Source organism: Trichoplusia ni, chromosome 16, assembly GCF_003590095.1.
Source record: "Trichoplusia ni isolate ovarian cell line Hi5 chromosome 16, tn1, whole genome shotgun sequence".
Classification (NCBI taxonomy): Eukaryota; Metazoa; Arthropoda; class Insecta; order Lepidoptera; family Noctuidae; genus Trichoplusia; species Trichoplusia ni.
The window spans coordinates 9,535,460-9,558,482 of NC_039493.1; the positions used below are offsets into that span (position 1 = coordinate 9,535,460).

General features: G+C 36.4%; 5 protein-coding genes and 1 pseudogene across 5 annotated transcripts; all 6 read left to right on the plus strand.

The window, feature by feature from the left end:
• The first annotated feature begins 311 nt into the window (after positions 1-311).
• On the plus strand, positions 312-3,292 carry LOC113502191 (juvenile hormone esterase-like). Its single transcript, XM_026883631.1, has 3 exons — positions 312-850; positions 927-2,185; positions 2,475-3,292. Exons 1-3 carry the CDS (start codon positions 659-661, stop codon positions 2,665-2,667), a joined length of 1,644 nt encoding a protein of 547 aa, XP_026739432.1. The 5' UTR covers positions 312-658; the 3' UTR covers positions 2,668-3,292.
• A 1,435-nt stretch (positions 3,293-4,727) lies between these two features.
• On the plus strand, positions 4,728-7,045 carry LOC113502189 (esterase B1-like). The gene is made up of 3 exons (XM_026883629.1): positions 4,728-4,980; positions 5,056-6,311; positions 6,658-7,045. Exons 1-3 carry the CDS (start codon positions 4,789-4,791, stop codon positions 6,851-6,853), a joined length of 1,644 nt encoding a protein of 547 aa, XP_026739430.1. The 5' UTR covers positions 4,728-4,788; the 3' UTR covers positions 6,854-7,045.
• A 1,011-nt stretch (positions 7,046-8,056) lies between these two features.
• LOC113502190 (acetylcholinesterase-like) lies at positions 8,057-10,962 on the plus strand. Its single transcript, XM_026883630.1, has 3 exons — positions 8,057-8,352; positions 8,436-9,691; positions 10,291-10,962. Exons 1-3 carry the CDS (start codon positions 8,161-8,163, stop codon positions 10,484-10,486), a joined length of 1,644 nt encoding a protein of 547 aa, XP_026739431.1. The 5' UTR covers positions 8,057-8,160; the 3' UTR covers positions 10,487-10,962.
• A 1,284-nt stretch (positions 10,963-12,246) lies between these two features.
• LOC113502187 (acetylcholinesterase-like) lies at positions 12,247-14,755 on the plus strand. Its single transcript, XM_026883627.1, has 3 exons — positions 12,247-12,503; positions 12,576-13,834; positions 14,475-14,755. The coding sequence occupies exons 1-3, from the start codon at positions 12,312-12,314 to the stop codon at positions 14,668-14,670; spliced, it is 1,647 nt and encodes a 548-aa protein (XP_026739428.1). The 5' UTR covers positions 12,247-12,311; the 3' UTR covers positions 14,671-14,755.
• Positions 14,756-15,281: 526 nt separating this feature from the next.
• LOC113502188 (juvenile hormone esterase-like) lies at positions 15,282-17,559 on the plus strand. The gene is made up of 3 exons (XM_026883628.1): positions 15,282-15,516; positions 15,721-16,976; positions 17,253-17,559. The coding sequence occupies exons 1-3, from the start codon at positions 15,325-15,327 to the stop codon at positions 17,446-17,448; spliced, it is 1,644 nt and encodes a 547-aa protein (XP_026739429.1). The 5' UTR covers positions 15,282-15,324; the 3' UTR covers positions 17,449-17,559.
• A 1,765-nt stretch (positions 17,560-19,324) lies between these two features.
• Positions 19,325-21,624, plus strand: LOC113502192 (annotated as a pseudogene).
• The last annotated feature ends 1,399 nt before the right edge of the window (positions 21,625-23,023 follow it).

The window sequence follows — 23,023 nt, forward strand, 5'->3', positions numbered from 1 at the left end:
CTGTTGCCCGCGACTTCGTCCGCGTGGTTAGAAGATATAAGTTATAATGTATACCTGCCTTCTATCTATCTATCTGCCTTCTATCTATCTTGTAGGATTCAGTCAGCGTTTGCAATGTAAGCGCAAAAAATGTGTTTTTTTACGACCTCACATTAAAAACCTCAAAAATTGTAGCCTATGTGATATCCTGATGTATAAGCTATATTGTGGTAAAGTTTTACGTGAAAGAGTCATAAACATCCATACATCCATACTTACAAACTTTCGCCTTTATAATAGTAGTAGGATAACTAACATTTTTTTTTTTGTAATTGCATTAATTAATTTCACAAACTCAATTATCGCAGGCTAATAATCATATAGAATGGAACAGTTTACAAACAAACACAATTCCATATCTCTCATGACGTTTTCTTTTCTAATCCTATTTTATACCAAAACAATAAATGATAATATGCCAATCATAATAATAATTCTGGTCATTTGTTATATGCTGGCCACAATTTATCAGTTCATATCGGTGTCCGGGTATCATAATAGTAATTTAAGACCACCTTGTCTTTATATGACCCTTATCTTGTAAACCTCGCATAAACTTTACTTTTGAGCTTTGTCTTGTGGATGGCACATTGCATACGCTGACCGTGTTGCGAGCACAATGTGGCGATACACAATTTACACGTTACCGTTATTGCTATGTGCCACCCAGTATAGCACAGCAATGTCAGAGATTGACCCTATGGTTAATACAAACGTTGGCTTGATTCATGGTCTCAGAGCCACCGATGGTGCCTACAACATGTTTATGGGTATTCCATACGCAATTGTTAACGAAACCAATCCCTTCGGAGTAAGTACCATCTTAAGATATGTAAAATTATTTAAGGTAAGTCCTAGTTTAAAATAACCATTTGTTTCTATTTTAGCCATCCACACCACACTCTGGATTTATTGATGCTTTTGATGCTTACGATGATACTGCTGTGTGCCCACAAGTTGATGAGTTTACCAATAAAGAAGTTGGATCAATAGACTGTCTCCATTTAAATATATATGTACCTAACACAGCGAATTCCAGAAACCGATTACCAGTATTAGTTTGGATTTATGGTGGAGCATTTAGAATTGGATACTCAGGGAGGTTTTTGTATGGGCCTAGCTATTTAGTTAAACAAGACATAATCTTAGTTACGCTAAATTACCGCGTCGGCCCCTACGGGTTCATGTGTCTTGATGTACCGGAAGTTCCTGGAAATCAAGGTTTAAAAGATCAGCAATTGGCTTTCAAGTGGGTTAAAAACAACATCGAAGCATTTGGTGGAAACCCCGACCAAATAACAATATTCGGGGAGAGTGCAGGTGCTAAATCTGTAGACTTGCATTTAACATTCAGTCAAGAAAAGTTGTTCCATCAAGTAATTATGCAAAGTGGTGCTGCTGTGGCTGCATCATCAGTTAGAAGTCCAGAACCCTCGGTACCTCTGAAAATATCTGAGCAACTCGGTTTCAAAACGACGGATACCAAAGACGCGTTATCATTTCTTGCATCAATTGACACCAATTCAGTCATTGCAGCGGCAGCAGCACTTAAACTAAGCTACGGTCCCTGCGTGGAAAACGATTTCGAAAACGTTGAAAAGTTCATTCATGATTTCCCCATCAACATAAAGAAGCCAAATCTTGGAAACTTGCCTACTCTCCTGGGAGCTAACAAAGACGAAGGTTTGGCAGTGTTCGCAACTAAGACAACCGAAGAGATTACATCTCAATACTCAAACATATTCTTGAACCAATTAAATGATAATTTCATTTTCAACACTGAAGAACTTCATGACATGGAACAAATTGTAAGGAATTTTTATATTGGTGACAAAACTGTTAGTAAAGATGTAGTACACGGACTTATTAAAGTGTATTCGGATTTAATGTACAACTACCCTGCAGCGAGAACTTTACAAAAATATCTTGACAATGGTCTAAAGAATATATATTATTACTTGTTTTCTTATGATGGTGGAAGGAACTTTGTGAAAAAGAGAATTAACATAACAGTTGCTGGAGCTGCACATGCTGATGAAATTGGTTACTTTTTTGATATCTCCTACATGGACAAAAACCCAGCTCCTAAAGATCAACTTGTGATCGACCGAGTCACGATGTTGTGGGCTAACTTTGCTAAATTTGGGTACGTAATTTGGATGTGTGTAATGTATTATTTTAGACATTGTTGACATAACCCGTGAATGTCTGGAAAAAAGACCTATCACCAGTTAAACTTTTTGTTGTCCTAAATAACCCAAAGATTCAGTTACTTGTCGATGTTCGATAATAGTTCAGCATGATGCCGTTGCAGGTCACACCCTGTTATGATTTACGTGTTCGTAGGATTCCCTACTTACGTGGCCTTACCTGTTGCTCCTTATCATTGCTCTTTTTATGCTCGGAATAGCTCTTTACTTATATATTTTTTTCAGAAACCCAACTCCCCATACTTCTGAAATCTTACCTGTGCTGTGGCCGGCAGCCACAAAAGACAGTCAATACTATTTGGATATTGACGCGGACCTTACAGTCGGGAAGAGATATTTCAACTCCAGAGTAGCTTTTTGGGATATGTTTTACAAATTAAATGAAAAGGCGCAAGTTGGGTACAAAGATAGCTCGTAGTATTTAGCCCTTAAGTGATAGACTGACTGGAACCCATTGTCCCGTTAATCATAGCGTGTTGCTATATAGTTCGTTGCCTTCGTCAATAAATGGTCTATCTAACACTGAGTGAAGTTTTCAAATCAGACCATCAGTTCTTAAGATTATCGCGTTCGACAAACAAACAAACTCTTAAATTTTATAATATTAGTATTGATGATAAGGAACATTCAAGCAAAACCAATATGTCACGCTGAAACATGACTATTTTTCAACAACTGCAGGTATTATTTTATCTATTTTAGCCTGTAGCTGTTACGATATGTAATCTTATGATGCGACACAGCTTTAGTTGATCCTATGCAATAAAGTGTACACAAGAGATAAGTATGTGGTGGTGGAACTGTAGATCTAAAGGAAAGTTGGAAGGATATCCGTGGTCAGCCATTGGTTGTCCACAAGAATATGTAAATATTTATTTAGATTCAGACAAATCACTGATCAAATACATAAATGTATTGTGTATCTATTTGAAGTGTGTTAAACATTCATGTCGGTTTCCAATAACAAAAAAATGTATATAAAACCTACGCGTGATCTGTACCTAAAACTTTTTACTAAGTTTTGAAATAAATGTTGTTCTGTTGTTACTTGTATTAATTAATACATTCCCAAAAACGGCTATACTCGGGCATCAAAAACGTTTACTTATATCTCTGCCAATTGCTTTTGTTCAGATGAGTTGTAATGGCATGCCAAGCCAGTCTGTGACGTACTTACATAGCAAACAATTCCAAACAAACTACTTCGAGGTAAGCCGATACCAATGACAAGTTAAGAAAGCAATGTACTGATAACAATAATTTTCTATTATTTTTAAATATCTAACGCTGGAGCGCAAACGGTGAGGCAAAGTCTAAGCCAAATTAACGAAGCTAACTGCATTCTTCCATTGACATCGTCCATTTGGTGGTAGTACCTACCCAGAAAAAAAAGGATCATCCATGTTATATCATCACGTTCAATCTAAACAAATAACTCTCGTGCAACTGAAGTGAAAGAAAAAGAAAAAGTGTTTAATTGCGTAATTGAACGCATACATAATAAACTCAACATAATATAAAAAAGTATAAAAAAAACTCGTGCATCTGACACTATTTCTTCTAGGCTATTCTTTGTGCAGTTTCTTCAGATAAAAGCTGAATGGTGAGAATAGGTTCAAGCCCGGGTAGATCACATCTCCAAACTTCTCCATATTTGTCGAGTTTTTAGTTATTGCTTCCATAATTAATGACGAATTTGGATTCTTGACCATTAATATTTTGCTTCCCTTGCTTTTAGGACCTTCTGAACGCAGAGCATTTGGCGCCGAACATTTTATCCCTTTACACTTTATGCATTTACATATTGAGCAACCCCAGATGTTTCGCTTCTACTATCAAAAGAAGCGAATACACGTCTACGTACTCATGGGCTAAACAAGCCTCTAGCGACGTCGGATATGGGGAAGCATCTCTTTAACATGGAATTCCTAAAATAAATATGGCAATTGTGAGACTTCGACATTCTGTGTCTAAATCTATGTGGAAAAAAAGAAGCCACACGCGATCGTACATATTTCAACCGGTCAAGATATCGACACCGTGATCCATGTTTACGTGTGCGTTGCTGGAGGGCACTTGACGGTAGATTATTGATTTACTTCTGTATCTGTACTATCTCTCGTTGGGTTTAAGACTTATTATTTTTATCGTAATAAATAATGATATTGTGTTTTGAGATTACGTAGAAAAACGTCAGATCTTGCAACTGACAAGTCTGATCTTTAAAAAACACCCAAATTTAATCCGCCTGCTAGATTTTAACCCATGCGTTGCACATCACGGTTATCTTTTAACTTTTCAATGTCAAAAAGTGAAAATATATATTTTTCTAACTTTATGCTTATGTTTGAGTAAATCAAAGACATAAACATTACATTTTCTCATCTCTTATGTAAAATTTATCGGTTCGTATCGGTATCATTATATCTTATTGCAGACTTGACAAGGTCCTTATCTTATGTCCCATGTAGATTTTCACTTATAAGTTTAGTCCAAGGGTTCACAGCACATAGTATACGCTGACTGTAACGTGAGCACCATGTGGCGCTACAAATGTAACACTATACTGTTATTGAGTTTTGTTTTCAACTATGGCACAGCAATGTCCAGGATTGACCCTTTGGTTGATACAAACGTCGGCATGATTCGTGGTCTCAGAGCCACTGACGGCGACTACGCCATGTTCATGGGTATTCCATACGCAACTGTTGATGAAGCCAACCCGTTCGGTGTAAGTACTTCGATTCACTAGAAATAATTTTACATTCTTTCCAGCTTCATTTCACAACTTCTTCACCGATTTCAGCTTTCAAAACCCTATCCTAGATTCAATGAAGCTTTTGATGCTTACAATGATACCGCTATGTGCCCTCATCTTGATGATCTTACCAAAGAAGTAATTGGATCATTAGACTGCCTCCATCTGAATGTTTACGTTCCTAATAAAGCGAATTCTAACAACCGATTACCTGTACTAGTTTGGATTCATGGCGGATCACTTAAAATCGGATACTCAGGCAGATATTTGTATGGACCTCGCTTCTTAGTTAAACAAGACATAATCTTAGTTACACTTAATTACCGTGTCGGCCCCTACGGGTTCATGTGTCTTGACGTGCCTGAAGTTCCCGGAAATCAAGGTTTAAAAGACCAGCAGTTGGCTTTGAAGTGGATTAAGGACAATATTGCAGCATTTGGAGCGAACCCCGACCGAATAACAATATTCGGGGAGAGTGCAGGTAGTAAATCAGTAGACTTTCAATTAATGTACAGTCAAGAAAAGTTGTTCCACCAAGTTATAATGCAAAGTGGTACCGCCATGGCTACGTCGTTAGTAAAATATCCAGACCCCTCAGTACCTCTAAAATTATCGGAACAACTCGGTTTTAAAACGACACATACCAAAGAAGCGTTGTCATTTTTGGCATCAATCGATACCAAATTAGTTATTGTGGCTGCTGAAGAACTTAAACTAAAATATAATCCCTGCGTGGAAAATTATTTCGAAAACGTTGAAAGGTTTATTCCTGATTTCCCCATCAACATAAAGAAGCCAAATCTCGGAAACTTGCCTACTCTCCTGGGAGCCAACAAAGATGAAGGTTTAGTAGAATTCGAAACTAGGACTGCCGAAAAGATTTCACAGGACTATGACATGTTTTTAAACTATTTAAATGATAATTTTAATTTAAACACTGAAGAGCTTCATGAAATGGAACAAATAGTAAGGAATTTCTACATAGGAGATGAAATAATTAGCAAAGACGTTATAGGAGGGCTAATTCAAATATATTCGGATTTGATGTACATTTATCCTACGGCAAGAACTTATCGAAAATATCTTGACAATGGTCTAAAAAATATATATCTCTACATGTTTTCCTACGATGGTGGCAGAAACTACGTGAAAGATAAATTCAATGTAACCGCTGCTGGAGCTGCACATGCTGATGAAATTGGTTATTTATTTGATATTTCTTACATGGACAAAAGCCCCGCTCCTGAAGACCAACTTGTAATCGACCGCATGACGACGTTATGGGCTAACTTTGTTAAGTTCGGGTACGTGACATTGTCGTTTTTAATACATTGTTGCTTTTAGTCACCTATTAATACACTAAGTTACACTTCAAGCTGCCTATTACATTTCCAACAAAGAGTTCGTTTTTTTCCAATTGAAAAGGCAGAGCATAAGGCGTTTCTACGAAGAATGCAATGTTGATAATGTAAAAGAAAACCATCGCATACTAAGGCCCCAGAATGGCTTATTGCGTAATTTTTAAAAAATAAATATTAGCTGATTTGAGACTCGAAGCCTACGGTAGATATGATGAATGGATCCTCAATGAACTATTTGTTTGTCTATCTGAATAGTAATAATAGTTAATAGGTTTAATATGTATTTCAGGAACCCAACTCCGCAGACGACCGATATCTTACCTGTGCTGTGGCCAGCAGCCACCAAAAACGAACAATACTATTTGGATATTGACGCGGACCTGACAGTTGGGAAGAGATATTTCAACTCCAGAGTAGCTTTCTGGGATCTGTTTTACAAATTAAATGAAAAAGCTCAAATTGGATACAAAGATAGCTCCAATTAATTAAATTCATGTTTCAAAATAAACTACTTTATTATTTTGCTATAACTTATTCTCAAAAACTCTACTTCTACTCTTCTCAAATTATCTAGAGTCAAAATCAAAAGTTTGTATTTTAAGGAGAGCATTTTCAAAATAAATTGTGCGGTTGGAGAGGATAACCGGCAAGAAAATCCATAGTATATTATTTTGATGACAAATTATCTCTTTTATTATAAAATGTTTTCATATAACTGTCATAACAGGTTTATCTAATCTTTAGTTGCAAGGCAGTTCATAAAATAAATAAATACTTAAACAAAAATATGTTTCGTTATGTACCTTCTCGTAGTTGCGTATTTGCTATTTTGACTTTGTTCATAGACAGTTGACTGTTCTTTTCTTAATCCATTTAGAAGCCATCTTAATAGTTGATATCGAAAATATAATACTGATAAATTTTTTTAAAGACCGGTCTCTTTCATAATTGATACAAATAATAATATTCCATAACATTCACGCAACGCCATCTAGTGAGTATCTGCATATTACTAAGTGCATGCATAATGTAGAAGAAAAACCCAAGAACAGAACAAAAATGAACGTGCTCATCACACAAATATTTGTTTATGATAGTAGGAAACCAACGACCTCCGGTAAATTCTACAGGTATATTATATTTAAATCAGGGTAACTAACCACTAGACCAACAAGCCAGCCTCCATGACATGGAATGTTCGTGTCTTCTATCAGTGTCCTGTCATGACAAGACAAGAGTCTCGACAAAAACGATATCTAATCTCAAAAGCAAATTCTCAAACTCTATATTTAATTAAACTGGTACTGAAAGAATAGCCCAACTTTGAATTTGGTAATAGGTATTTTTCTCATTTACTAGTCTACTCAACATAAATTATAGCACACAGGCTACCTAATATTTTTATTTTGTATCCCTAAATATAATATTTTATCGGTAGCAGACAACGGTTTTTCAACACAACATGACAGAAGCGAATCAAAACAAAACCGAACCCACAACACACACTTATCTACGGAAGGGGCAAGACAGCTCACAGGCTGAGGAGCAGGTGGTCCTAGTGGGCACTCCTGCGACTGAGGCTATAAGGCTTTCTAATATACCATACTTTACTATCAAGAAAGATTTAGATGAAATATGATACCATAATTTATCAGTCTATATCGGTGTCGGTATATCTTATTGCACACTTGATATAAGGCAAAGTCCCTTATCTTAGATGTCATAGAATCTTCAGTTATAAGCTATGTTCAAGAGTTGATACATTGCATATACTGATCGTGTCGCGGACACCATGTGGAATTACAAATTAAACAAACTACTGGCATTGTTTTGTCTTATCCAGTATGGAAAGGCAGTGTCAAGGATTGACCCCTTGGTTGATACAAACGTTGGCTTAATTCGGGGTGTCAGAGCAAGCGATGGTGACTACGCCATGTTCATGGGTATTCCATATGCGACTGTTGACGAAACCAATGCGTTCGGGGTAAGTACTTAAATGTAGAAGTATACAAAATTATTTTAGATTAGTTCCAAGTTTATTTCACGTAATTTTTTTAATGATTTCAGCTTTCCAAACCCCACCCTGGATTTGATGAAGCTTTTGATGCCTATGATGATACCGCAGTGTGCCCGCAAGTTGATGATTTTACCAATGAACTAGTTGGATCAATAGACTGCCTCCGTTTAAATGTATATGTTCCTAATTCAGCAAGTTTCAGAAACCGATTACCTGTATTAGTTTGGATTTATGGTGGAGCATTTAAGGTTGGATACTCAGGGAGATCTTGGTATGGACCTCGATTCTTAGTTAAACAAGACATAATTTTAGTTACACTTAATTACCGTGTGGGCCCCTACGGCTTCATGTGTCTTGATGTACCTGAAGTTCCCGGAAATCAAGGTTTAAAAGACCAGCAATTGGCTTTGAAGTGGGTTAAGAACAACATTGAAGCTTTTGGCGGAAACCCAGACCGAATAACAATATTCGGGGAGAGCGCGGGTGGTAAGTCTGTAAACTTACATTTAATATACGGTCAAGAAAAGTTGTTCCACCAAGTTATTATGCAAAGTGGTGTTGCTGAGACCACATCATCAGCAAGAGGTCCTGATCCCTCAGTGCCTCTAAAAATATCTGAACAACTCGGTTTTAAAACGACGGACACCAAAGAAGCATTGTCATTTTTATCTTCAATTGACACTAATTTAGTGATTGCAGCAGCAATTGAACTTAATCTTAAATACCATCCTTGTGTAGAAAAAGAATACGACAATATTGAAAGGTTTATTCATGATTATCCTATCAACATAAAGCAGCCGAATCTTGGTAACTTACCCACTCTCCTAGGAGCCAACAAAGACGAAGGTCTTATAACGTTTGGAAAGAAAACAGCCGAAGACATTTCACAAATCCCTAATGTTTTTAAGGACTATTTAAATGATAATTTTAATTTCGATGCCGAAAAACTTAATGAAATGGAAAAATTAGTAAGGAATTTCTACATTGGTGACGAAATTGTAAGCGAAAATGTCGTAGACGGACTCATTCAAGTGTATTCAGACTTGATGTACCATTACCCTGCGGTAAGAACCATACAGAAATATCTTGACAATGGTCTAAAGAATTTATATTATTACTTGTTTTCCTACGACGGTGGACGGAACTTCTTAAAAAAAAATCTCAATATAACAGCTGCTGGAACGGCACATGCTGATGAACTTGGTTATTTATTTGACATTTTCATCATGGATAAGACCCCATCTCCTGAAGACCAACTTGTGATCGACCGCATCACGACGTTATGGGCCAACTTTGCGAAGTTCGGGTACGTGTAATTGACATTTGTAATATACATACTTATAGACACTATAATAATAGATCAGCAACCATGGATGTGTTTTGTTTGTGTTTGTTATAGTCAATTCAACTTTTAAACATTACAAGCCAAGACTTCATTTACCTATAAGAAGACAACATTCCTAGATGTAACTTTTTTATGATTTTCAACTCAAAATCAAAAATTTTTATTTCAATAGGACTATTTTCCAGACACTTTTAAAACATTATAGTAATAATTTTAGGTGTATAGTTTCAAAATGTCATGGCTATGGCGAAGAACCTGCAAGAAATTCCTTTTAAATAATCTAAGCCAATTAATAAGTTAGACATTTAGGTATAGGTCGAAACCCGAAGGTACGCGTTATTGCCGCTACCATAGAAATCTAAATATTGTTATTTAGATTTCTATGGCCGCTACTAAGCGATGCTAACGTAGTATTTAACTTTTTTTGGCTAGAGGCTTTAAAGGTGTCGCCAATTAATACATATTTATTCCCCAGTAGTCTGGCAAACTAATCAAAGCTTGTGCTTCTGTTCAGATTTACGTGGAACAAAAAACTATGTATAATTTTTAATATTTTTCAGAAACCCAACTCCGGAGACGACCGAAATCTTACCGGTGCTATGGCCAGCAGTCACCAAAAACGAACAATATTATTTAAATATCGGCGCGGACCTGACAGTCGGGAAGAGATATTTCAACTCCAGAATGGCTTTCTGGGATCTGTTTTACAAATTAAATAAAAAAGCTCAAATCGGGTACAAAGACACTTCTCGATAGTTAAGTCTATGCTTTAAATACTTTATTATTGTTAAAGTAATTTTGTTTCTTAATTGTTTTATGTCAATGAATAATTGTAGTTTTATATTATTTTCATATCACGTACCAATAACCAAGGCTCAAACTGTGCTTTTTCTGTTGTGCTAAATCTTCTAAAAACTTCAGAAATACCATTTATCTTATACGTCATTAATATATTGCTATGATTATTTGTCGTATATTAAATACACAGAATTTTATAGTTGACTCTTTTCAAAAAAATTGTCACTTAATAAATCTTTTTTTAAAGTAAAATCTTTAGAGCCGAAGCTGTTTTGTACTGTCGCTGTTATGAGTTTGGTCTTATGTCTCTTGACGAGTGCTGATGACACATTTTAAATATCGCGTAGCCACGATAAAACGATTCTCACCTTGTATATTATAATCTTTTCGTTGAATCACAAAATACATTTATATTGAAATACATCGAATTAGAATAACCGTTTATTACTACTTGCATTTAAATCACATATCATCATCGGCCTAGCCTTTTTCCCAACTATGTTGGGGTCGGCTACCAGTCCAACCGGTTTCAGCTGAGTACCAGTGTTTTACAAGGAGCGACTGCCTGTCTGACCTTCTCAACCCAGTTACCTGGGCAACACGATACCCCTTAGTTAGATTGGTTGTCAGATTTTCAAGCTTCTGACTACCTGTAACGACTGTCAAAGATATAGGAATAACAGCCTCAATTTAACGTGCCTTCCGGAGGAACTCATTATGACAAACATGGTCACCCATCTACAAACCAACCGCGTCAAGCATAGCTTAACCTGTGATCGAATCACTTATGCGGTTATAGCTTAGCCACGAAATATTTTTTTTAAACCACATATATGCACCCAAATAACATTAAAAAAAACCTAATAAATTTATTAAAAATTAGCGGGAACAAGAAGTGATCAATAAACTGAAATTGACTGAATTAAGACTGATGAACTGAAATATGAGATTTTACATTCTCATTATTGCTCAGTTATTGCATAAAAAAAGTACAGAGACACGTATCCCAAGCATAGGGCACATGCGCTTGCACGGTCCGAAAGATCGTATCCACGGGCAGTATCTATGTGTGCGCAAGTCATACAAACATGTTTATATTTTAGATTGATGTCTGGCCTATCCGTCTTTTCTCGTATGTCGTGTGGTTTCAATAATGATCATGCACTTTAAGATAAATATAGATAAGCGTCGGATGTTGTTACATATAAATCTTATCTTTCAAAACCCGGTATTTAGTCTACCTGTATTTTCCTCCAAAGTGTCGCAAAAATGTACAAGTTAGATATAGCATTTATATATTTTCAATGGCTGTACAATAACGCATAACCCAGCCAAAATGTTTTTTTTTTTCAATCTTGAACGACCACCAATATTTTCGATAAATCACATGGCTTTAACACATTGTATAGGAATACACACACACATGAATCGGGTCAAATTTAATGCAATTACCATTTAGAATGAACAACATAAAATAAGTTATTTTGAATAGACCACTAGCTGACTTGCTAAATAATTAAAATAATAATTGGACAATAGTTTTCCGTTAACTAGATTTTTATATAGTAAGATAAGACTTGTGTATTTTCCAATCATAACAAAAAATCTAGCTTTGGTTATTTGTCATATGACTGCCAAACCTTTATCATTCCATATCGGGATGCTCCGAGTATCTCACCACACACTTGACATGAAGACAAGGTCCCTTATCTAAAAATCATTACATATACGTTATATCCAAGAGCTACTAATACATTGTGTACGCTGACCGTGTCGCGACAATATGTGGTGCCACAAGTATAATATATTGGCGGTATTGCTGTGTGTCATCCAATATGGCTCAGCAATGTCAAGGATTGACCCTTTGGTTGACACAAAAATCGGCTTGATTCGTGGTCTCAGAGCAAGCGATGGTGACTACGCAATGTTCATGGGTATTCCATACGCAACTGTTGATGAAGCCAACCCATTCGGCGTAAGTACTTCGATAAATGTGAAATAAATTTAGATCAGTTTCAGTTTAATTTACAAAATGTTTTGGTTATAGCCGTCTACACCCCACCCTGGATTTGATGACGCTTTTGATGCTTACGATGACACTGCTGTGTGCCCCCAACTTGATCAGTTCACTAATAAAGAAGTGGGATCAATAGACTGTCTGCATTTAAATGTGTATGTGCCTAATTCAGCAAATTCCAGAAACCGCTTACCTGTACTAGTTTGGTTTTATGGCGGAGGATTCAGAGTCGGATACTCAGGGAGATTTGTCTATGGACCTCGTTTTTTAGTTAAACAAGATGTAATCTTAGTAACCGTTAACTATCGGGTCGGCCCGTATGGGTTCATGTGTCTTGATGTGCCTGAAGTGCCTGGAAACCAAGGTTTAAAAGACCAGCAGTTAGCTTTGAAGTGGGTTAAAAACAACATCGAAGCATTTGGAGGAAACCCCGACAAAATAACAATATTCGGGGAGAGTGCCGGTGGTGCATCTGTAGATTATCATTTAACCTACAGTCAAGGGAAATTATTCCATCAAGTAATAATGCAAAGTGGAACTGCTCTAGTTCCATGGGGAGCTGTAAGAGCTCCTAAACCCTCCATACCTCTGATACTATCTGAACACCTCGGTTTTAAAACGACGGATACCAAAGAAGCGTTATCCTTCTTGGCATCAATCGACACTAATTTAGTGATTGCCGCTGGAATAGAATTAAAACTAACCACTAGTCCTTGTGTCGAAAACGATTTCGATAATGTTGAAAAGTTTATTCATGATTTCCCCATCAATATAAAGAAACCGAATCTTGGATACTTGCCTACTCTCATAGGAGCCAACAAAGATGAAGGCCTAGCTGAATTTGGAGGCAAGAACGCTGAAGAGATTTCCGAATACTCTGACCTATTTTTCAACTTTTTAAATGATAATTTTGATTTTAACACTGAAGAACTCAATGAAATGGAACAAATCGTACGGAACTTTTATATTGGGGACGAAATTGTAAGTGAAAACGTTACAGACGGACTTATTCAAATGTATTCTGACTTCAAGTTCAACTATCCAACGGCAAGAGCGTTACAGAAATATCTTGACAATGGTCTTAAGAATGTTTATTATTACTTGTTTTCCTACGATGGAGGGAGGAATTACGCAAAAAACAGACTCAATATAAGCGCTACTGGAGTCGCACATGCTGATGAGCTCGGTTATTTCTTTGATGTCTCTTACATGGACAAGAACCCAACTCCTGAAGATCAACTTGTGATCGACCGCGTCACTACGCTATGGGCCAACTTTGCTAAATTTGGGTACGTAACGTTAACATTTGATATATGTTTATTATAGTGAAAATTAGACTGTCGGATGAAGCTATTATGAGCCCCTTTAGGCAAGTGACATTTCTAAAACCGATCTCGTCTATAACACTCAAATGTTTGAAAATTAAAGTTCGTTTCCAATAATCACGAGACTCCTCCATACATTTACACTTATAAGCTAATGTCGTTAACGATCATCGAAATGTCACTTGGTCAAACAGACTGGTGTAGTTTATCGTCAAAGATCTCAAACCTCCTGTTTCAAACCCACGTGAGCATTACACTACTCCAAGGAGCATATTCAATTAATAAGATAGGTGTAGCAACACAAGGTAAAGCATCATACATATGCCAATGAACTTCGCATATTATTACTAACAGCCCCCCCCCCCAATCTCCCCTTCTAGATCAAAAACAAACAACAACTAAACCTATATTGAATTGAAGCTAAACCTATATGACATGTCATATAGGTTTAGCTTCAATGGTCTAACTTCGATTCACTCATGTCTTTAACTTCGATTCACTCGTTTGCATAAAAATAAATTAAGATCCGAACCCCGCGGAAAGTAACACACTAATTTAACGTTATTATGCTGTATATTATTTATATATTTTTTCAAAATTTCAGGAACCCAACTCCGCAGACGACCGATATCTTACCCGTGATCTGGCCGATGGCTACCAAAGACGAACAATACTATTTAAATATCGATGCAGACCTGACGATTAAAAAGAGATATTTCAACTCGAGAGTGGCTTTCTGGGATCTGTTTTACAAATTAAATGAAAAAGCTGAAAAAGGGTACGCAAACAGCTCTAAGTAATGTAGTCCATGTTTCAAAATAACCAAAATTATGTTTTGTAAATAAACGCATTTTAAAAAGCATAAATAAAATGGGTTATTACTAATGTTATATTTATAGTTATTCTTCTTCTATTCATACAATTTTGATTAAAGATAAATTTAAAATAGCCTTTTTTATCTATACCCGCTACTTCGAAAATTAATATACGTAATCATATTGGTACGGGGCAAAAACAATCAAATACAAGAATTTGGAGATGCGACTTGGATACATCATTGATTTACTGTAGTATTTCCAATCACTAAGTGATAAGTGTATTAGCCCTTTATTATTTGCGGCTTAAATAGTTATACGGCTACGAATCCCTAAATTTATCATGATAGTTATTGCATTTCCTATGATTTTTTTATGAAATACAACAATAAATAATACTTTTGATTCTTTTCTTATCCTCTCGGCACAAAAAGTTTTATTCTCAGTATTCTGCAATACTTTACCATGGTGCTGATTTATCTCATGAATGCCAAAATTTATCATCTCATATCGGTATCTTCTGAGTATCTCATCACACACTTGACATAAAGACAAGGTCCCTTATCTGTTACGAAACTTTACTTATAAGCTTTAACCAAGAATAGACACATTGCGTACGTTGACGGTGTGGCGAGCAGTATGTGGCGATACAAGTTTAATATATTGCCGGTATTGGCGTGTCTCATTCACTATGGCACAGCTATGTCAAGGATTGACCCATTGGTTGATACAAAAGTGGGGTTGATTCGTGGTCTCAGAGCCACCGATGGCGACTACGCCATGTTCATGGGTATTCCATACGCAACTGTTGACGGAGCAAACCCATTCGGGGTAAGTACTTAGATTATTTTAAGGTTACGGCAGTTTTCTCACGCGTATTTGTCGTGATCGCCCGAATCAAGATATCCTGTTGGGTCTTAAACTAGTATGGCAAAGCCGTTATATGTTACGCACCTGAATAACCCGTTACATCACAGACAAAACGCATAATTGTTGTTGGTTAGTTTGTGCCTAAACATATTTTTAATGTTTTAGCCTTCCGAACCCCATCCTGGATTTGATGAACCTTTTGATGCTTATGATGACTCCGCTGTGTGCCCCCAAGTTGATGAGTTTACTGATAAAGAAGTTGGATCAATAGACTGTCTTCATTTAAATGTGTATGTACCTAACACAGCAAATTCCAAAAATCGATTACCTGTATTAGTTTGGATATACGGTGGAGCATTCAAAATTGGATACTCAGGGAGATTTTTGTATGGACCTCGTTACTTAGTTAAACAGGACTTAATCTTAGTTACAATTAACTACCGTGTCGGACCCTACGGGTTCATGTGTCTTGATGTCCCTGAAGTTCCCGGAAATCAAGGATTAAAAGACCAGCAGTTGGCTTTGAAGTGGATTAAGAATAACATTGAAGCATTTGGCGGGAACCCAGACCAAATAACAATATTTGGGGAGAGTGCGGGTGGTTCATCTGTTGATTTTCAATCAATGTACAGTCAAGAAAAGTTGTTCAATCAGGTGATCATGCAAAGTGGTGTTGCCCTGGCTCCTTGGGCCGTAGGGGCTCCTGAACCGTTAGTACCTCTGAAAATTGCTAAGCAACTCGGTTTTGAAACAACAGATACCAAAGAAGCCTTGTCATTTCTGGCGTCAATCGATACCGATTTAGTGATTGCAGCTGGAGCAGAACTGAAACTAAGCTATAATCCCTGCGTCGAAAACGACTTTGATAATGTTACAAGGTTCATTCACGATTTTCCCCTCAATATAAAGAAGCCGAATCTTGGAAACTTGCCTACTCTACTAGGAGTCAACAAAGATGAAGGTTTAGCAGACTTCAGATCTAAGACAGCTGAAGAGATTTCGCAAAACTCTGAGATTTTTTTGGAGTATTTAAATTATTACTTTAATTTTAACACGCTAGACCTAAATGAAATGGAACAAATTGTCAGGAATTTCTACATTGGGGACGAAATTATAAGCGAAAACGTTGTAGAAGGACTTATCAAAGTGTATTCTGACCTCTTCTTCAATTACCCTACGGCAAGAACGTTACAGAAATATCTCGACAATGGTCTTAAGAACATATATTATTACTTGTTTTCCTACGATGGCGAAAGAAACTTTGTGAAAAATAGACTTAATGTAACAGTTCCTGGAGCATCACATGCTGATGAAATTGGTTACTTGTTTGATATCTCGTACATGGACAAAAACCCAGCTCCTGAAGATCAACTTGTGATCGACCGCATGACGACGCTTTGGGCCAACTTTGTTAAGTTTGGGTATGTAAGATTGAAATTTGTAGTATATTGTTATGTACTTAAATAATGGACCTACATTTTGAAGCACCAGCCAATAGCGCTCGTCTACTTCATGGTAGGCTAATAAGTTTTGCTATGAATTGAGACCATACACAGTTCATGAAACACTCCGCGACCTGAATCTTAGACATCGAGAAATATAACATAAACCTGCTAATAGTAGGCATCAACTACGCTCCTGCAATACAATGCATAAAAGTACAATGCAAAATTAAGTTCTCATTTCTCTTTTTCCAGAAACCCAACTCCGCAGACGACCGAAATCTTACCTGTGCAGTGGCCAGCAGCCACAAAAGACAGTCAATACTATTTGAATATTGACGCGGACCTAACAGTCGGGAAGAGATATTTCAACTCCAGAATAGCTTTCTGGGAACTGTTTTACAAATTAAATGAAAAAGCTCAAATTGGGTACAAAGCCCGTTCTAAGTAGTTCAGTCATGTTTTAAAAGAAAGTAAGAGTTCATTAGAATTGGGTAATTAAATTGTCTAAGAAGACACTCTTGTTATATATAACATTAAAATGCAATTGTGCAGTTTCAAATATGTTTATCATTTTCAAAACCTGCTGCCCTATGCCTTCCCACACGAAAATAATAATTCATAACAAACGATTTCCACTTTAAGGAATTTAATAATCTAGCATTCAAAAAACATTATAGTCACATTCACAAAGACACCTAGACTCAGGACAAGCATTCATGGATCACATACGCTTGGCGGATCAAACTTGATCAACTTTATTAATTTGTGGTCGAGTCCTACACTACCCTTATAACTCAGAACGCGTCAGACGCCTCATTTATGAAAATTTTGAAAACTACATAGAAGAGCGTGCTATGCATAGCCTGATTACTTCCAAGTTTTCAGGAATCTGATGCTAACCTTTTCGGTAAATAATGGTAATATTCCTAATTAAAACTAGATCCTTTCAGTAAAGACTTAAAAATTTATTGACTTGATTATTTAATAGTCCTGACAATGGAATCTTGAAGAACCGGTTTCGACTTCTCTTAAATAAGGATTCACAGCTCTGGAGCAGTAAACTGAACTCGAACTCAATTTTTTAGCTCGTCTCCACTAGTAATTGCTCGGATTTCAGTATGGGCTTTGACCTATTCACTCCAAGGGCAACATCAGCAGCATAATGCCTATATACATCTAACTTAGTTTTATACGAAATCATCGCCTCAACACAGTTCCAGGTTCCTATAACAAAAAGCAAGGTGTCGCGAACTTGATGTGGAACTTTACAGAACCCCTAAACCTATATGAATTTATGGTAAAGAGGAAATGAAACTTTTTTCTGTTAGCCTTTGCGAACCTATGGTAATTCCTTCGGAACATTTAAAAATCTGTTATGAACCCCTATCAGCGCACCTATACCGTAAGATACACGCAAATATTGTTTAACCTTTCTTATTGTGAGAAAATTGATTTTTTTTCGTGACCTGAAGGGTACTACTCCTTAAAGGTTAGGAGTTTAAAGGAAATGCTTTTAAAATTATTCGTTCATACCGACCGTCGCGTTGTATTCTTTTAGACTAATGGGTTCCACCATTCTGCCGATGAATAACAATTGTATTAAATTTAAATATATTGCTATTCTCTCCAATTAATCCGCAATTATTATAGACACTCATTACGTTTTCAATTTTCTAAGCTATGGTAGCAATTAGGATTATTAATCATCATATGACGTGGTTAAGATAAGGTTATGTTAGTACAACAGCTAAAACATTAAAAGTTACAAAAAAAACTGTTTCTAAATTACTTATATGTTCATTATGAAAGATTATTTACTAAATAAAACAGCATCAAAATGTGAAAAATAATATTCATAAAAAAACCCTACTAAACTTATGAAATGGGTGTGACGATTGAGGTTTGAGGATTGAAACAAGGATATTACAAAGTTGCGCTAAAGAAACTTTATGTACTACCTATACTAACATACTTATAAGCTATTGGTTGGTATAGGGAAATATCTAGATTTTCAACTGCAATAATTGTTTATGTCTCTCACTAAATAATATAGGTACCCGATCAAAAGGCTTAGCCAATGAAATCGCCCGCGCCCTGACTTGTATTAAAGCGAATACAAAAATGCCCATTCTTCTTTATGCGTATGTATGTTATCATCATCGGCCCCTATCAGTCCACCGCTGGTCATAATCGTCACGGTCATTGTAAATATATTAATGCTCATCAACCACAATATGCATACCGAAGTATGCAAAAAAAATATCAGTTCATATCTCAGTCCACACTTGATATTTAATGTTAAGGTCCCTTATCTGCTCCAAGCTTAATTTATAAATTTTGTCCAAAAGTAGATAGCACAATGCATACGCTGCACGTGTCACCAGCACCATGTGGCGATACAAATTTAACACAGTACTGGTATTGTTGGGTGTTATGCAGTATGGCACAGCAATGTCAATGATTGACCCTGTGGTTGAAACTAAAGTGGGCTTGATTCGTGGTCTCAAAGCAAGCGATGGTGACTACGACATGTTCATGGGTATTCCTTATGCGACTGTTGATGAAGCCAATCCCTTCGGGGTAAGTACTAAGATAAATCCAAAAGTACGGTAACTACATTAATTTCAAGTGTTATTTACGAACTGTTTTGAATTATTATAGCCTTCCACACCCGACCCTGGTTTCGAAGACGTATTTGATGCTTACGATGATACCGCCGTGTGTCCCCAAGTTGATGAGTTTACCGATAAAGAAGTTGGATCAATAGATTGTCTTCATTTAAATATATATGTCCCTAATTCAGCGAATTCCAGAAACCGATTACCTGTATTAGTTTGGATTTATGGCGGAGGATTTAGAATTGGATATTCAGGGAGATTTTTGTATGGACCTCGCTTCTTAGTTAAACAAGACATAATCTTAGTTACAATTAATTACCGTGTCGGACCCTACGGTTTCATGTGTCTTGATATTCCTGAAGTTCCGGGAAATCAAGGGTTAAAAGATCAGCAATTGGCTTTTAAGTGGCTTAAGAACAACATTGAAGCATTTGGCGGAAACCCCGACAAAATAACAATTTTCGGAGAGAGTGCGGGTGGTGTATCTGTAGATTTGCAATTAATGTTTAGTCAAGAAAAGTTGTTTGATCAAGTTATAATGCAAAGTGGAACCGCCCTAGCTCCGTGGGGTATTAGAGCTCCGGAACCCTTAGTACCTCTAAAAATTGCTGAGCAACTTGGTTTTAAAACAACGGATACGAAAGAAGCCCTATCATTTTTGGCATCAATGGATACCAATTCGGTAATTACAGCGGCAGTAGAACTTAAACTAACCTATAGTCCCTGCGTTGAAAACGATTTCGACAATGTTGAAAAGCTTATTCATGATTATCCTATCAACATAAAAAAGCCAAATCTCTTGCCCACTCTCCTGGGGGCCAACAAAGATGAAGCATTAGCAAAATTCGCTATTATGACAGCTGAAGAGATTTTACAAAACCCTAAAATATTTTTCGACTACTTAAATGATTACTTTAATTTCAATACAGAAGACCTTATTGAAATGGAACAAATTGTACGGAACTTTTTTCATAGGTGACGAAATCGTAAGCGAAGAGATGTTATTGATGGAATTATTGAAGTAGATTCGGACTTGAGGTTCAATTACCCTACGACACGGACATTACAGACATATCTTAACAATGGTCTTACAAACGTTTATTATTACCTTTTTTCTTACGATGGCGGAAGAAACTTCATAAAACAAAGGTACAATATAACAGCTGCTGGAGCCACTCATGCTGATGAACTTGGTTATTTCTTTGATATATCTTACATGGACAAAAACCCAGCTCCTGAAGACCAACTTACTATCGACCGCGTCACGGCGCTATGGGCCAACTTTGCAAAATTCGGGTAAGTATCTTCGACATTTGTGTTATATTATATTGTAGTTTTAAATGTATTTTTTATTTTTTGTAACCCTGTTTTTAACCCTGTATTCGGGCAACCGGCTGTTAAATCACTAAGTTTCTTACTCTGACTAGTCACTCGTAAACTTCGGCAGTCCCGTAAACAATATTGATTGTTGTTTTATTATATTTTTCAGAAATCCAACTCCACAGACGACCGATATCTTACCTGTGCTGTGGCCAGCAGCCACCAAAGACGAACAATACTATTTGGATATTGACGCGGACCTGACAGTCGGGAAGAGATATTTCAACTCCAGAGTAGCTTTCTGGGATCTGTTTTATGAATTAAATGAAAAGGCTCAAGTCGGTTACAAAGATAATTCTGAGTAAATAACTCCATTTCTCAAAAAAAAATGGCGTCATCATTTTTTAATCAATTCACCCTGATTGCATTGATAACTCATTGAAGATTAATATTTAATCTCCAATAATCATTTTCATTACACCAAAAAGCATCAGATAACACTATAAAATACATTATTAGCGATTTTTGAAGTGCGATTTACATTTTTCATCCGGGTTTTGTAATTCGAATGTCGGCAGTCAGCATCGAAAGTACTAAACATATGCTTTGTTACTTAACGAAAAAGAACATTGAATAATAAGACGACAGCTGAACTATACTATATCCTTTGACTGCATTTAAGCATTTTAAAAGATTTTATTTAATTTCAGTTATGCCCTTGGTTGTTACTTATCAAATCTTCCTCTTACACGGTTTCCGATTGAACTTAAATTGTGCATGTATATGTGTAACAGCGCAATATTATTTGGATGATGTTAGTGTTAAGTATGCTGGGGCAGGAATATAGCCATAGGAGCTGTACAACAAAGCGACACAGGCCATCGAGTTTGAGTTCTTTTGATTCGAATTGACGAGCACTTAGATCCAAAACCAAAAAGGCAAAACGGTCTTATTGTTTTAATCATTCTTCTTTTCGAATTCGATTTTATTCATTCTTATTTATGATGGGAAATCGTCAAATGACTCCTTACCACTTTGATTTGAGCTGAAAAAAGTGTCACACTTTTTCTTATCCTTGTCCTTTTTTGACTTTAGAGTACCGGAGCCGCGCGGTACTCAAACGACGGTAAAATTCATTGTTTTTAGAAAACACTTATTCAGAAGCACTGCCGCCACTGGCTGGTAGGAAATGTCCAGTTAACATGGACTTCCTAAATACAATAATTTAAGGCTTGTCCACTCTCTCTGTCTGACACTATGTGCTCTAGCTTGTGACCGAGTCATTATCGTACGCTGGTGTGTACAGCGCGCTCTACTTTATCAAACCCTCACGATCATCTAATCTGGTTTTGATATAAGTCTTAAGGTTTTTTTATCGGAATAAATATGCATTTTAGGATAAGCTTCGAGTGAGGTCAGATCTTGCAATAGGTATTTCTTATCTCTTTAAATCCGAAATTCAATCCACGTACTGATTGTTTCTCATATTGTACTTGAAATTATACCTATACACGGTGATTTTTAGTCGTCTTACAAAAGCAGACCAGTTCATGTATCCGACGTAAAATACCCCTAGGCGCGATTTTTTTTTTATCATCAACTAAGATAATAAGTACGAAGAAAATTAAACAAGAGAAATCTGAAATATGCTCTTAAAAATGATAAAAACGCCGCCGCCCGCGCCCCTCACCATTGTTACAAGGCTCGGACCGCGCTCGCAACAGAGCTGTGTTCCTAAAGAACTAAGAATTGCATCATAATATTGAATAAAAATTGCATTAATTTTTATTTCAAATCTCATAAATACCTATTTTTTTATCATGAACATGTTCTAGTCATTGGTTACATGAACTGGGCTGCTTTTGTAAGACGACTAAAAAATCACGGTGTATAAACAAGAACTTCCGATCGATGTAGACAGATAATGCAATAATTCATTTCGCAAACGCGGTCATAGAACTTACAGTTCTAACTATACTTTCCGTTTGAAAACTTGCCTGTGATTATTACTGAATATTTATTTTTATGAATGTTGTTAGTAAATCAGATATTAGGTAAATTAATAAAAAGTAGCTTTTTAGGAGT

Excerpts from the sequence above, each read along its gene's own strand:
- LOC113502190 (XM_026883630.1), top strand. The coding sequence starts at position 8,161 with ATGTGGAATTACAAATTAAACAAACTACTGGCATTGTTTTGTCTTATC. Across the intron at positions 8,353-8,435 it reads ACGAAACCAATGCGTTCGGG|CTTTCCAAACCCCACCCTGG; the intron begins GTAAGTACTTAA and ends TAATGATTTCAG. Across the intron at positions 9,692-10,290 it reads GCCAACTTTGCGAAGTTCGG|AAACCCAACTCCGGAGACGA; the intron begins GTACGTGTAATT and ends AATATTTTTCAG.
- LOC113502187 (XM_026883627.1), top strand. The coding sequence starts at position 12,312 with ATGTGGTGCCACAAGTATAATATATTGGCGGTATTGCTGTGTGTCATC. Across the intron at positions 12,504-12,575 it reads ATGAAGCCAACCCATTCGGC|CCGTCTACACCCCACCCTGG; the intron begins GTAAGTACTTCG and ends TTTTGGTTATAG. Across the intron at positions 13,835-14,474 it reads GCCAACTTTGCTAAATTTGG|GAACCCAACTCCGCAGACGA; the intron begins GTACGTAACGTT and ends TCAAAATTTCAG.
- LOC113502191 (XM_026883631.1), top strand. The coding sequence starts at position 659 with ATGTGGCGATACACAATTTACACGTTACCGTTATTGCTATGTGCCACC. Across the intron at positions 851-926 it reads ACGAAACCAATCCCTTCGGA|CCATCCACACCACACTCTGG; the intron begins GTAAGTACCATC and ends TTTCTATTTTAG. Across the intron at positions 2,186-2,474 it reads GCTAACTTTGCTAAATTTGG|AAACCCAACTCCCCATACTT; the intron begins GTACGTAATTTG and ends TATTTTTTTCAG.
- LOC113502189 (XM_026883629.1), top strand. The coding sequence starts at position 4,789 with ATGTGGCGCTACAAATGTAACACTATACTGTTATTGAGTTTTGTTTTC. Across the intron at positions 4,981-5,055 it reads ATGAAGCCAACCCGTTCGGT|CTTTCAAAACCCTATCCTAG; the intron begins GTAAGTACTTCG and ends CACCGATTTCAG. Across the intron at positions 6,312-6,657 it reads GCTAACTTTGTTAAGTTCGG|GAACCCAACTCCGCAGACGA; the intron begins GTACGTGACATT and ends TATGTATTTCAG.
- LOC113502188 (XM_026883628.1), top strand. The coding sequence starts at position 15,325 with ATGTGGCGATACAAGTTTAATATATTGCCGGTATTGGCGTGTCTCATT. Across the intron at positions 15,517-15,720 it reads ACGGAGCAAACCCATTCGGG|CCTTCCGAACCCCATCCTGG; the intron begins GTAAGTACTTAG and ends TTAATGTTTTAG. Across the intron at positions 16,977-17,252 it reads GCCAACTTTGTTAAGTTTGG|AAACCCAACTCCGCAGACGA; the intron begins GTATGTAAGATT and ends CTCTTTTTCCAG.